The sequence below is a fragment of the Uloborus diversus genome, chromosome 8 (assembly GCF_026930045.1).
Source record: "Uloborus diversus isolate 005 chromosome 8, Udiv.v.3.1, whole genome shotgun sequence".
Lineage (NCBI taxonomy): Eukaryota > Metazoa > Arthropoda > Arachnida > Araneae > Uloboridae > Uloborus > Uloborus diversus.
Genome location: NC_072738.1, coordinates 155,245,249 through 155,261,129, shown reverse-complemented (window position 1 = coordinate 155,261,129; position 15,881 = coordinate 155,245,249). Strand labels below are relative to the sequence as shown.

At 35.1% G+C, this 15,881-nt stretch overlaps 1 protein-coding gene across 1 annotated transcript in view; it reads left to right on the top strand.

Annotated features, from left to right (window-relative positions):
* The first annotated feature begins 886 nt into the window (after positions 1 to 886).
* The window catches only part of LOC129228694 (potassium voltage-gated channel subfamily KQT member 4-like), a 346,119-nt gene continuing 331,124 nt past the window's right edge, over positions 887 to 15,881 (top strand). Inside the window, exons 1-2 of the mRNA XM_054863378.1 lie at positions 887 to 890; positions 943 to 1,118. Of these exons, the coding sequence (XP_054719353.1) occupies positions 887 to 890; positions 943 to 1,118 (180 nt within the window). The remainder of the gene's footprint in view (positions 891 to 942; positions 1,119 to 15,881) is intronic.

The window sequence follows — 15,881 nt, the reverse complement described above, 5'->3', positions numbered from 1 at the left end:
GAAATCAGGGAGTCCTTTCCCCTGGGGGACACCCTGCATATTTCATTAAAAATAAAACTTTAAAATATTAATGTACAATTTTTTTCTGCTTAGCAAATTTCTAACGTATGTGTGATTCCTTAAGCAACAAATTTCGTCATTACCCTTTGAAATTATTACTTTTTGATGAACCGTCACCGGCGGGATAAAGAATTATTTTTTTTCCTTTTTTTTGAGCAATCACGATTGCTTATTGTTCTCACTTGACTGTTTTGATGTCCTATCATTTTATTTTCCCACCGCCACCCTCCGCACCATCACCGTCGACCGGCTCCTCACGATGCTGCTCCTATAGCGAAAACCGTCTCCAGGTTGCATCCATGTCCTACACACACGCACGCACACACAAACACACACACGCACGCACACAAACACATACACCTACACACACATACACAGAAACACACGCATACAAATACATACAGACACCTACACATGCACACACAAACACAAACACATACACACACACAAACAACTACCCACACATTCATGCCTGTATGCAGACACAAACACATATGCCTACACACTCATACACATACCCCCCCCCCCACATACACACACATTCATACACACAACTACTCACACACTTATGCCTGCACACAGACACAAACACACATACCCCTACACACAACACACATACCCCCCACACAGAAACACACACGCCTACATACACACACTCGTGATTGCGAAAAACATGATTTGAATTCAAGATGTCAAAATTCAAATTAATTTTTAAATCTTTTTTTTTTTTTTTTTTTTTTTTGTGGAATGAGCCTGAAATGTTTCTACCATATCATTCCACATACGAGCTTTTTTTCTCATAAGTTATGGTTCGAGTCTCACAACTATGCGTTTTCCGCCATTGTATTCTAGTGATTTCTTGTGATTTTTTCTCTCTTTCAGACGTGATAGTGATTGTGGCGTCAGTGGTGGTGCTGTCGGTGGGAAGCAGCGGTCAGGTGTTCGCCACGTCGGCCCTCAGAGGCCTGCGCTTCTTCCAAATCCTGCGCATGGTGCGCATGGACCGGAGGGGTGGAACATGGAAGTTGCTCGGGTCTGTCGTCTACGCCCACAGACAGGTCAGTGATAAGAATTTCTTCTTCAACCCAGTCCTTCGTTGAGGGCTAAATTAGAAACGTTTTAAGCCACTGGTGATTCCAGAGTCGCCACTAGTTGATTTACACCACAGTGGAAAATTTTAGTCGCCAGTGACGACTAAAATGAGCTGCTTTAGTGTCAAAAAAATGGCTTGAATCTGGCTTCAAAATGGTAGAGCATGATGATCTGTGCTGGATTAGGTTTCTAAAATTAAAAAGGCGTTACTAAAGGATAAACAACTACATTATTGTAGAACTTGCTTTTGATATTGAAGCGAAAGAGGGGGGGGGGGTGTCCAAAGTGTCATTCTTGTGCGAAAATGGAAGATCTTGGGAGTAGTTTTACCAAAACACAGTTTCAGGCTTTCTTAGGCCACTCCAAAAAGGGGTAATGACCCCACCCCCCTCCTCCCGAATCGCGCCTGGACTCATGAGCGTATAGCTAAGCGTATATATTGAACAGCTGTAATGAACAAATTAACATTTGAAAATAAGAGTGTATACTTATATGCAAGGTAACGAAACAACTGCAAACTTATTACGTGAGTAGATGCAAAAAAAAAAAAAAAAACAGCTCAGCTATCGCATCCAAAGACTGCAGCTTTGTCCTTGTTATGGACTCATCAGTATGGAATAGTGAATAGCCGAGCTGGAGGAAGATGTCATCTCATTAAAGCTGAGAGTACCGTTAAACTGGTGTACACAGAGACGAAACTGCAGTCCCTGAGTATGATAACCGGGTTGTTGGTATATTGCATGCAGTTCCCTCTTAGACCGGACTTAATAGCGGTAACTTACTGCTTTATTACGCGACGTCACAAAAACACCTTCGTTTCTGAAATGGCCATATTCTTATGTATGTTATAACGAATGATCGTGGAACGCTCCTGACGTCACCAACAATGAAACTCGTGCCAAGGAATGATAATTTTGTACTATTTTTTGTTAACGTTTGGCAAGCAGTGAAATGCTTTATTGTAACAAGGCTGAACTGGATCCGGTCACTTAACTGTTTTACTGGTAAGACTCATTTCAGGGGAATGAAGAAACGAAAAATTAGTCAACAATGAACGCATCTACTGGAGTTTAGGGTTAATCCACTGGAGTTAGGATTGAAATTTCAATTATCAAACTATCACCAAGCAGGCAATGGCTTCGTTCAAATGTAGAAGCAATTTTCACCCGTCATACCTCGATTTTCTTGTGCTTCTTATAAATTTAAAATGATGTTAGATGTATGGATGTGTCAGTACCAATGGGGTGGCCTTCAGTCAAAAGTACTACATTTAGTCATTGAAATGGATAGAATGAGCAAAAAAAAATTTTATGGACCTAGAAAATACTTTCATTTTCCCAACAGTTTTTTTTTAATTATTTTTTTTAAATGTCCGATTTTTCAAACAAGGCGTGGTCTTGATGACGTCACAAATGATGCACTTTGCCGCATCTTTCTACCACGTTTCCACGTTATGATAATCAAGAAACGAATTAAAATTGCGCTCTACACTTGCTATCAACCATATCTTTGCCAATACACGTGAGTAAAGATGCAAATTAAATATTTTGGACCGTGAATGGCAACACTGAATGGCATTTCATCATTTGTGATGTCATCGGCAGAAGCCGTAAGCAATGATAGAGCTCTGATTTAAGTATTTTTCTTTTAAATATTAAACTTAAACAATTTTTTTTAAAAAATGGTCAGATCCTATGTTTTTAAGCATGCTGTTTCAGAAAAAAATACTTTCAAAAATTTGGAAACGACCCCATTTCGGGCTTTTAATTCAGTTTCATTTACTGATTTTTGGGTGAACTGGTTTTCCCGCTGAGTGTCAGTACCCTATTTCCCCTAAAGGTGCAAAAACTTGAATTTATTGAAGATTTTTAATTTTATGATGAATTTTTACTCATCTTAAACATGAAACGCTTTTTACAAAAAGAGCAATCAAAAGATGTTGAGACTAAAAATTAAAAAAAATATTTCAAATTTAACAAACGGAAAATTTAAACAATTTGATTAAAGGAATCATCTTAGTATACCAATAAAGATTATGAAAAACGTTTATTGAACTAGAAATGCTCGAGATATCTTCAAAGAATTTGCTGCATAAAATCTCTTAAGAAATAAGTGCAATTCTAAACTTTATGCTCCATTAGTCTGCTTGAAACTTCAAGTATGAAAAATTATAATTCATTCTATAATATAATTTAAAAGCTTTATAAAAGCAAGCACTTCAAATCCAAACAATGTTTACCCCAAGGGATTTTTTATTCGTTTTGACGTTTTTTTTTTTTTCGACAAGTTTCTTTGCAAATACTCAACATTTGTTGAAAACTAGGAATTCGTAGCAAATATTTTAGCTTCCGAAAGAAAAGAAATAAAATTTCAATCTCATCTCACAGTACGATATTTCAGCTGAGTTGGGGAAAAAAAGTATATTATCTTATTTGCATCCTTTTCAAAAAGTAGGGCATGAAAAAAAAATTCTTTGCAAGGCGTGATTCGTTAGTTTTGATAACCTAAAAAATTCCGTGGAAAACTCCGCAACTTTTCCGAAGCTGTTGAAAAAGCTAATGAGACCGATAAGCTAGGGCTGATAAAATACAAAAAATATAAAAAACTCGCCGGCAATGAGAAAAGATGAATCCTGCTTTTATTGCCATTTATTCTACTTTTGGAAACTCAACAACAGCTTAGAAATACCACTTTCCGAGCTTTGAAGAATTTACGACAAAGTTCTTGAAGTTTTGATGGTAACAAGACTTTTTTAAACATTTGTTTCTTCTTTGAAGATGAGACTGAGCATAAGACGAGTTCTTTAGATTGATAAATTGGATTGGTCATAGAAATATATGATACTTGAGATTTCAGATTCGTTAGCAAATGCACAGCGTTTCTTCAAGAGCAGAAAATGTCGATAATATCTACTTGAAAGGCTTAATTTTTTTGACTTCCAACGTTACTCTGAATGTCCATTTACAATCGAGTACCCAAAAAGACATTCGAACCAGAAGTTTACAATTAAAAATGTGCTAATTGTAAATGCAGTGGAGTTTCAATTATCAGTTCTTCGACAATCCGAATTGCTGATTATCTGAATCGCTTTTGGAATTTCTGAAAAAGAAAAAAAAAAGATTGTGACGTAAGGACATAAAATTGAAGTGAAACTTTTGCATTATCGAGAAACATTTCAATCAATCATAAATTACTTTTGAAACCAAAGATTGTGGTTATTACTAAGTTATTTCCATAAAAACATTTACATTTGCATCAAGTTCTTTTTTCTTAAGGCGGTCCGGGACACATTTTGAAAACAAAATATATATATATATATATATTAAACAGTTTAGAGTTTTGAAATTTCTTGCACTAATTCACCATCTATTTAATAAGCAAAATCGTGACATAAATAGCAAAAATTTTTTTTTAAATTTAAATTTCATTTGTTTAAAAAAAGAATGGGATTGCTTTAAATCGCTACAACTTAAAATATTCTTGGTCAATTTTCAAATTTTTTTCAAGACTTTATGCACAAATATCTATGTTTTAATTTTTATTTGGCGAGTTAAAAAAAATTTATTCAATTAAAAAATAGAAAATAATTGAAGAAAAATTCAAAGATACTTTTTTTTAATCATATTTTTTGCAGTAAACTTTTTTTTAATGTGCCGAATAAAAAATTAATGTAAACTTTTTGAAAAGGATATGCCTTAAGTTTCATTACTTTATCTTTATCAGTTCTTTACTTATAAGAGTTTGAATGCGAAACATTGGGGAAAATTGCATCATGGAGAAAAACGTGTTTAAAGTTTTAAAGTAAGATATAATATTAGTTAAATGCATGCAACAAAAATAATTGTATCCTTCGTTTGAATTAAGATAGAAACAAGTTTCAAACGTCCGTTTAAGCAGGAAAAAAAATACGGAAAAAATTTTTGAATAATAAAAAAAACTGCAAAAATTTGACGATTTTTGTGCAACAGACAAAAAGAGAAATTATCGTTTTCGTACACATACTAATATTGCCGTACGGCACTGCAATCTGACTGTCAACCACAGGGGCTTAATCGTCAGAGCCCTAATCTTCGAATCCACCGGATCCCAGATCGAGTCCAGGCATTTCAGGCATATTCACAACAAAATTGTATATTTCATGAAGATAATACATTATAATACACGAGAACAGTAGACAACACTCGAAATGCGTTGGTCAGACACGCGTATTTTAACGGATGCTCTGTTGACAACTAACAGCTGAGCTCAATGCAGTACACTGACAAAGAGAAAGAAAGAGAACGAGAAGAGCACATGTGCGGTTTTTCGTCACACAAAGTAACTATACCTCACTTCCGTCACGCAAATGTTTGCTGATCAGCATTTCAAAGCCCTCGCATAAAGTTTCACTTTAAACGAAAGACTGAAACGTATTACGATTCGCAAAATTATGTTTCTGTCTATTTTCAGAGTGTCGGTGCAGGAATATTAGTGGGATGAGGAGTCACCGTCTCATACAGCAATTTTATTATTGGCTCTCGTCCACCGCTAAGTGGCCGGCCATTCAATTTAATTAATTTAAAAACCTTTTTCTTAACAAAGTTTTTTCCTCCCATTTTCAACATGCATGCAGGTATTCATCAGGATTCGTGGATTTAAATCAGCTTGATTTAAATCATGATTAAAATTAAGTGGTTCTCTTTAAAATAATTGATTTAAAGCAATTAATTTGAATCAAGTGATTTTTTTTAAAACATTGATTTAAATCAATTGATTTGAATCAAGTGATTTTTTTAACGAAATCATTAGTTAAAATCAGTTGATTTGAATCAAGTGATGCTTTTTAAAATCATTGATTTAAATAAATTGATTTGAATCAAGTGATTTTTTTTTGCGAAATCATTAGTTAAAATGAGTTGATTTATTTTTATAAATTAACCAGCTGTACCCGACGCGCGTTGCTACGCCAACAAAAAAAATGCATCATTATACTGATTTTCATGACAATCGGTTGAATGGGGTAGAAGTTGCTACTCTGCAGTGCCACCTGGTGGCGAGTGGCTTCAATGAGCATATTATGCACTTTCTCCGTGGAAAAATACATATATATAGCTGTTTTCATAATAATCGGTTCAGGTATCAAGTGAAGCCGTGACTATACTCAAATTTTGTACTCACGCAGTTTGCAAGATCAATCAATTGCTAAAAATATCAAATAGAAAACGTTTTAAATCCTCCCGTTGCATGAAAAGCCATAAAACAATAAAGAAAGAATTTATTTGTTCAAACTCAAGAAAAGTGGCAACAGCTCACTTCTTATCAATGAGATCTTTCATGCGAATTAATTTCTGCAGCCGATAATTTTATTCGTATTTATCCAATGGATTGTGACTTAAATTGGGATAAAAAAGGAACTATCGATCGGATTTTTTTCGAACTGGTCTATAAACATTCCCAGTACCAAAAATAACAAACGGTGAAAGTTTCAGCCAAATCTGCCGGGTACTTTTTTAGTTCATGGATGACATACAGACAAACATTCATTTATATATATATATATATATATATATATATATATATATATATATATATAGATTTTGCAGTTTTAGAATGTATGGCATTAAATTTAACTACGCTGTATTATACTATCGTAATTTCAACGGGCAAAACTACACAGATCTCTCTTTCTGTGTGTGTAACAGACTTTCATTCTTGCAATAGTGCTTTTACTCCAAATTGCAGTTTAAAACGAAATAAAAAATTGCAGTTTTTCTTGTGCAATACACTGTAAAAAAAACTCCGAAACGTTGCTGGTTATTTCCGTGGAACCTTTCGGGATTCCAGAGGTTTTCACCCATTTCCTCGTAAAATCAAGTATTTTCGCAAAAAAGTTTCCTGAATTGCTAAAAGATGCACGGATGCAGACTTCTCACTGGTGTGAAAGATATTTTTTGCTACCAGTTTAAAGATTGATTGAGTGTGTTTATTAAGTGTATAGGCTTTACCTTGTGTACGGCCCGTCCTGATTGACTAAGTTCCCAATGGGGGCAAATATGTCACTGGATAGCTGCAGTCTTGCGAGGCAAGGAATGTTGTTGCTCGCAATATCCGTGTAGCTTCGGCCATGAATTCTCCAATCAGTGGCGCCGACTCCATGGGGCTTGAGGGGGCCCGAGCCCCCTCAAAAATATTTTTGAGGGGGCAGAGCTCCCCCAATAAATCAAGAAAATTCTAAGTTACATTATGCTTTCTAAACTCATAAATTTATCTTTTATTTTCCTTGTTTGAAGATAGTTTACCTTGTAAAATATATTCAGTAATGAGTTAAAACAAATAATTATTACGGTTGTGTAAGCAGGTTAACTGAAAACGAGTGGTGCGAATGATGATAGTGTTACAGTGCTGTGAGTACTGTAAAAATTTGTCCCAGTGCGCGAACTTACGGGTCAAGTCTGTTGCCGGTGGGCAGCGCTGCGGCGCGCTCACCTAAGTGTTGCTGACCTGGAAAAATATATATGAGAGTTTGATTTGTATATAAAATGGGAGGCGTGATAGTTTTGAATACTTTTGGGAATCGTGTTTAAAAGAAAACCTTCACAAAATGATGATCCTTCCCTTCCTCGGAATCGACGTGTACCAAAGAAGTATCAAAACAATGAAGGCAGCTCGCCGCACACTTTCAAAATCCAAAGGAAAACATTTGACTCGCGCTACTTATGCGAAATAGCTATAAACACGATTTTTTCTCCAGTATTCAGACCTAACGCGAATTCCTCACCGCAACACGAAAATTCTCGGAAGGGAATCGTGGTGTGTTCGTATCAGCTTTGTTATTGGTTACTAAAAAATTTTTTTTCATGAATGTATCTTTATCCTTTTACCATCACTGAGAGTAGAAGTTCCCTTTTCATTTTAAATGCGAAAGTTAATGAAATATAATGACACCTAAGAGCGTTGTTTCATCTAAAGTTTGTGAAGATAAAAAGAGAAAGTTTCATGACAATTAAAGAAAAGCTAGAGCTTCTTGAAAAGCTGATGGTCAACTAAAAAATGCGTTGAAGGTAGCACGAGAATTAGGTATGAGTGATTCTTCCGTACATACAAGTCAAAAAAAGGAAATCCGTAAAAAATCACCGAGTAGTGTCTTGCAAAAATTTATGAAAATGGAAACTGCTCATGTATTGTGTTCGAATATCATTAATTGATCGACTGTACAGTACAACTAAAGATGCATTTGCTTTTCTTACTATATACTGTGTCTACCGTATACCGGTTTATTTTTTGTTTCTTTCCCATTAATCATTGATTTTGTACATCGTAGCAGTATTTTATGTTGAATAAAACGTTTTTTTTTTAAAATACAAGTAAACATTCAGTTCTTTATGTAAGAGACAGTAATGTACAGTTAGTTAAGAGATGGTTTTTAACAGTTTGAGGGGGTGTTTACAAGTGTCTAAAATAATTGGGTACGTTTATAAAAAATTTTACACATACCCTTTTCCACAACGCGAAAATTCGACCTACGTGAGAGGTCTTGGAATGCATCCCTCGCGTAAGACGGGAGTTGACTGTACTTCAAGGCAATATACATTGAGGTTTGTAAAATGGTGCAATTTTGCATTATTGGGCGATTTACATCAACTGGACGCACACAGGTCATTGCAGTTGAACAAGAGTGCTTGCTTTTATTAAACAGAGATGAAAGAGAAGAGAACATTTTGAAAAATCAACTGAGTTTTTCAAAAATGACCTAGACATTGAAAGACTGCGTTTACACTTGAATATGTTAGCCGATGTCACTAATGTAAAAACAACTGGTCTTAAAAAGCATGCGTAAATTAAATTTCCTTTTTACAAAAATACTGTGTGTGTTTGTATTTATTTCTTCCGTTTTTCGAAGCCAAAAAATATGTATCGGGCTTGTCGAGTTTTCGAGGTTCTAATGTTGATTATATGATTTTAAAAAAACTTTAAAATTCACTATTTTTCATCTCAAATTTAGAAAATGTCCTGTGGCATGCCCCCTTTCCCCCGATATTTTTTAAGTCGGCGTCCACTGCATGACTCCCCATAAAATAGAACAAAAAAATGTCTCCTACTAAGACAAGTGACATGATCTAGTTGAATCAGAAAAATTTGCAGACCAATTTTTGGATTGTTTTACTTTGAAAACGCCATGCCACATACTGTTTGTTTTTTAAATTATACACACCAGAAAATATGTAAATTGGCATTTTCAAGGCATAACAATCGACCTTTATTTAGGGGGGGGGGAACCTCCATGGGATTACATAACCCCCTAAACCCCCGGTGATGACTGGGCCAGCCCCCCCCCCAATGATTTTTGCAAGTCGGCGCCCCTGTCTCCAATGCTTCCTTTGTAAATCAAGGAAGTTCTAATCAAATAATTTAATTTTTTAGAAGGTTACGACTGTATTTAACAGGACAGATTTTCCAATATTTCAGAACGGTTGCTGACTTTTATCGGAAAACGTTCCTGGTTTTTGCAAGATATGCTACTGTAAAAAATTGAGCACATCAGCTGCCTATTATTTTCCAGGAACGTTTCTGAATCGTTTTTACAGTGTATGACTAATGTAGTTAAGAAAAGTAATTGATCAACATATTACTTTACATTAAAAACGTACATGATGAAGGAAACCTTATCATTAAGCAAAGCATAAAACAAAATCACAACTTATCTAAGCATTATAACCGGCTTATAAATCTTAAAAATTTATTAAATAGTTAGAGACCTTTTTTTTTAATTTTAAAAGCAAGCTGAATGGATTCTTGTTTTGTATGAAATATATTATGTTTATAAATGTAAAATAATTAATATCTTCAAATTTTTGAAGATTTTAAAAAAGATCAAAAAAATCTGAATTAAATAAAAATATCCGATTTAAATTTAAAAAAAAAACTCCCTTTTTTTTTTTTTTTTAAAAAAATCCAAAAAATCACGAACCTTGGTATTTATCAAAACATACTTTTTTCTCACAGAAAAAGATGATTATCCGAATGGAGTCGGATAATTGCAGTTCTAATGTAGCTCAGAAGTTTTTATTTAGCAGGGGAGAGTAAGAAGAAACCGGACAGCTGTATTTACGCCGAAATAAAATGTAAAGTATTTCTAATTTATCTAGTAAGAGATTAAAACCAAACGAGGTTAAAACTGTTACATATCTGAACAAGCTAAAAATAATCTTTCGCATTTTATTTCGGCTTCGGAGATGGGCAAATGGTGAAGTACGACACTATGTGACGATGGGGGGATAGGGTCAAAAAATTGAAAAAAGAAAAAAAAAATGATTTGAATTTTGTCATCCTGAATTCAAATTATGTTTTTCGCAATCACGAGTGTGTGTGTGTGTGTATGTAGGCGTGTGTGTTTGTGTGTGGGGGTATGTGTGTTTGTGTGTAGGGGGTATGTGTGTTTGTGTGAAAGGGTATGCGTATGTGTAGGCATGTGTGTTTGTGTCTGTGTGCAGGCATGAGTGTGTGGGTAGTTGTGTGTATGTGAGTGTGTGGGTGTGTGCTTGTTTGTGTGTGTATGTTGTGTATGTATGTGTGTGTAGGTGTATATATGTATATGTGTGTACGTGCGTGTATGTATGCGTGTAAGTGTAAGACATGGATGCAACCTGGAGACGGCTTTTGCTATAGGAGCAACGTCGTGAGGAGCCGGTCAACGGTGATGCTGCGGAGGGTGGCGGTGGGAAAATAAAATCATAGGAACGCACAAAACAGTCAAGTGAGAACAATAAGCAATCGTGATTGCTCAAAAAAAAAAGTCTTACATCATTTATAGACACCTCCTTTCTGCAAACCGTCTCTTCCGAAAAATTACATCAATGACAGTAGTTTCTGCAACAGTTCCCATTCCGATGCATCACAAAAGTTTAATGAGAGTAGCGCCATTGAAATCTTAATAATGATCGGTCCAATATTGTCGCTCATCAATACAGCCCTGCATCCATTATGAGCTGTCATCGTCCTGACGCACATAATGGAGCTTGCCAATTAAGCCCATCAGAGAGAGTAAGTGGTCCTGTTATGTTTCAATGCGCAAGAAATGAATTACTATGCCTAAATAATTCAGCACTCGTGTAGAAATTTCTAATTAATGCATTTGAGCAAGGTGCAATTTAAAGAGCAATAATAACGTTATAAATGCTTTGTTTGTATTTTAATCGATATAATATAATGTTTTGGCGTTATGTTTTCAAACAGAAGAATTTACAGAAACAGAAGTGGTTGCGTATTAAGTGGTTAAATAAAATATAAAATATGTTTTTTAATTCTTAAGATTATTTCTACAAGCTTGCATCGCACTAAAAAGTATGAAATAAGCATAGTATATGATTTCTTAATTGCAACACCCAAAAATTGAATATGATCTTAATATATGTATGTTTGTGTTAATTCTAAAGCAGCCAATTAAATTAAAATTAAAAGTTTGAAAGAAGGAATATAGGCGATGTAATAAAAGTTATTCGTGCCGAGCTGTGTACTGCCTATTTCTTCTCTCAAATTTTTTATTTTAATTTTATTGACTGCTTTGGAGTCAACATAAACATATATATAATATGATCAACATAAATATTTGGGTATTGCAATCAAGAAACTACATAGTTAATTTACTTCATACTTTTTAATGCGATCCAAGCATATAGAACTGGTCTTAAAAATTAAAAAATATTTTTATATTTTCTCTTTATATTAAAAAAAATCAAGGTCAAAGAAAATTTTAAAAGGAAGTCTGTGGCGGGCCTGCGTCCAGGAGACCCCATAGCACCTACAGCTTTGAAATTTTGTAGAAAACTACTTTTGAGTCCTGGTGGTTTGCACCTGGGGTTTTGTGTTTTATAATTCGAATTAGGTTTTTTTTGTAATTAATTTTTTAAGCTCAAATTTCGTTTAAATTGCCTATTATTGCCTATTAAAAGGGTGAAAAATTACTAGCACATATATTATATATCGTTGGAAAGGATAGAATTTTCCACGTTCTGCGCAATTTGTTTCAATGTTATAACTTAAATACGGCGGTAGTTATTTGCGTTGTTTCCTCAAACATTTTTACGTTTAGCTAAAATTTAGGCACTACTTTCTTCATTAAATCTATCAGTAAAAAGTGAAGGAATTGTCCCACAATTTTTTTTTGACGCCACTGGAAATAGCGACTTTTTTTACTCCAGATCTAACTCGACTTATGGTCGAAAAACTTAGCATCTGTCTACAAAGAAAAAAAGTTACAAGTAGTTTAAATCAAGTTCGAAAAATCTTATTTCCATTAAAATTATTGATGCTTTATTCGGCGATGCCATAGTTACGTCTTTTCAATTTGTTTGTTTCTTACTTATTCACAAATTTTAACGGTTTCGATTTTAACGGAAAATCTTAGGCTCAACTCAATTCAACTCCCGAGCTAAAGAGCAAAATATATTACTAGAGACCACGAATAGGAAAGCGACTTTTCAAACGTACAAAACATCAGTTTTGCAATGCTCAGGAGTCTCTTACACTGTAAAAAAATTCAGAAACATTACTGACTATTTCCGTGTAATCTTTCGGGATTTCAATGGTTTTTATCCACTTCCTGGAAATATCAAGTATCACTGACAAAAAGGTTTCCCGAATTGCTACAAGTTGACCGAATGCGGAATTCTCTCTGTTGTAGAAAATATTTTTAGCTCCCAGTTTAAAGATTAATTGAGAGTATTTATAAGGTGTATCGGCTTCCGTTCGCTTACGGCTCGTCCATGCTGATTTAACTCCCAAAGGGAGCAAATATGTATGGACTGCGTAGCTTTGCAAGAATTGCAAGCAAGTGATGTGCTTCTTACTTGCAATTCTAGCCTAGCTTTGCCACTGACGTTAAAAATAAGGAAGGTGCCAAGCTTTAATATTATCCCTACCCAAGGTAACTTTGAACTTCCAGAGATACGACGGCTTTAAACTGTAAGATTTCTTGATTTTTCAGTAAGGTTACTGAATTTCAGCGGAAAACTTTCCTGGTTTTTGCGAGATAAATTACTGGACGAAATTGGGCACATCAGCTGCCTATTATTTTCCTGGAACGTTTCTGAATCGTTTTTACAGTGTAGTCCTTACACTGTAAAAAAATTCCGAAACGTTACTGGTTATTTCCGTGGAACGTCTCTCGATTTCACACGTTTTCACCTATTTCCCCGTAAAAACAAGTATTTTCACAAAAATGTTTCCTGAATCGCTACAAGTTGCACGCGTGCAGACTTTTCACTGTTGTGGAAAATATATTTAGCAACCAGTTTAAAGATTGAATGAGCGTGTTTATTAAGTGTATCGACATAAGGTTTCCTACAGGCTGTCCAGCTTGACTAAGCTCCCAATGAGAGTGAAAAAGTCAATGGATAGCTTTGCAAGGCAGGAATTGCAGGCAGGAGATATGCTTGGTTCCTTCTTGCTTAGCGTTGGACGTAATTCGTTCTGATTTTTATAGAGCCTTCTTGGTAAATCAGGAAGGCTCTAATCAATTACACTAAACCTATTTAATTTTTCTAGAAGGTTCTGGAGATAAGACTGGCTTTAACAGGGGAGACATCGCAGTCATTCAGAAAGTTTCAAGGTTAATTTCAGAGAGGTTACTGACTTTTAGCGGAAAACATTCCTGGTTTTTCCAAGATATGTTATTGGAAGAAATTGGGCATATCAGCTGCCTATTATTTTCCAGGAACGTTTCTGAATCGTTTTTACTGTGTTTGCTTCGCAATCTTCGGGGGTTGGTGAGCGTCAGCGAGCAGGGGACAAAACCCACTAAAATTTTAAAAACGTTTTAGTATTAAAATTTATTCGAGGTGAAAATATTTGAAAGTTAAAACACGTTTTCTTGTTACCTATCCTTATTAAGATAAGAAAAGCGGTATGGACTTTCATTTTAATATAAAACCAAGGTGACTAGTTCGTTATAAACGGTATTAATTAATTTCGTAGAAAACAATAAGAAGCAGCATTTCAAACAATTTCTCAAAATAATAACAACTTTAATAGCACGAAGTGAGATAAAAACTAATTTAAACGACTACTCACATTTATTCACAAAATAATGTATCCAACTCGTAATTCTCAGCTTGGTTCGCTCAGTTTTATTTTTGAAATAATAAAAGAATAACTCGATTGATTACTCAAAGGCGATGAACTTATGGCAGAATTTCAGCCACATAACTGAATATTTCCGGCGATTAGGGGGGAGGGGTAACTGATACTCAGGACCCTACCCTTGTATCCACCCTTTATCCGTTGCATCGCATTCCTATACTCAACTCTAATCGCATCCTTTTGCATACATCACTATTTAAAGGGTGTTTTTAGAGGTATAGAACTTTAAGTTGGCAACACTGTTTGATATGTGTGCCGTTTTGATAGCTGTCACTTGTTTTGTGTTCAGTTCGGTTTGCCATTTCCATAGACTAATAATATGAGCAGACCGAGCTTTCCCAGACTTGCTGATGAAAAAATTGGTTCATGGATACATCATGTGACTGGTGGAAGGCTTGGCGAAAACTTTGGCGGCATGGTTGCTAGATGGCAACATTATCTACCGTTTGGCACTCGACATGTATTTTAAGACGTAATGTATTTTCATTATAACTTTTTTTTTTCAGGTGCAGAAATTGAACTATTTTTCTTTTAGTTATGCATTATTTTGGTATTAGTTTTTTATCAGTTTTCAGTAACTTATATTTCATTTGGAACTGCTACGTCAGCGTTGGCGTGAACGTAATGGCGTAAACGTTTTGCGTTAATGCAAACATGTACTAATCGGTATCTTAAATTGAAATTTTAGGTAAAAATCTTACCGTTCCCGATTTTTTTTGGGCGCTTGCATCTTTAATTGCTTAAGAGTTATTGAAACTGACTAAAGAAAATGCACAATACGATCTAAAGAAAAAACTCACTATATTAACAAAATATTTAAAACTTAGAATAACAAATTTACAAATCGGACTTAATAAAAGATCATTCTTCCGTGTTCCATCAATTCTATTTATTTTATTTCTCGCGAGCGTTGATCGTCGGCTACGATCAACGCCGCTGTTGCTAGGATATCCACCAGTCACATGGTTTGGTTTATGAGCAGCAAAAGGGTTGCCATAGCGCGGTCTACTCTTACTATTAGTCTATGGCCATTTCATCATGAATAGAAAACATGGCGGTGCATTATGCCACACAGCGCGCGAACGAATAATTTCGCGTAATGGGCTCGTGAATTGGCCTGCAAGATCATGCCATTTAACACCACTGGACTACTTTTTGTGAGACTATGTGAAGTCTCTGGTCTACGCCGATAAGCCACAGACGATTGACGTCTTGGAAGAGAACATTCTCCACCTTTATTACTGACATGCGGCCTCCATGGCTGCAAAAAGTGAGAAAATTGGACTTTCCGATTAAACTTTCTCCGAGCCAGCAGAGGCAGCCATATGCGAGAAATCATATTTAAATTAAAATGGCAAAGAATCATCTTTCGAATAAGGCAACATTCATTTCAATTAACAACATTTAACTATATTTATTTGAACCTAAAATTCTCTACTTCTAAAAAAAACACCCTTTACTCTCTGTTGTGAGACTTCCCTCCCCCTATGCAAAACATATCAACAAAATCTTACTTTCGATATTAATTTATCAGCGATTACACCGCTAGTTTCGTTTAAATCTATTAAGTTTTCTTTTGTGCTAAATCCCAGTGAAGTTATTTAGCGTTCAAC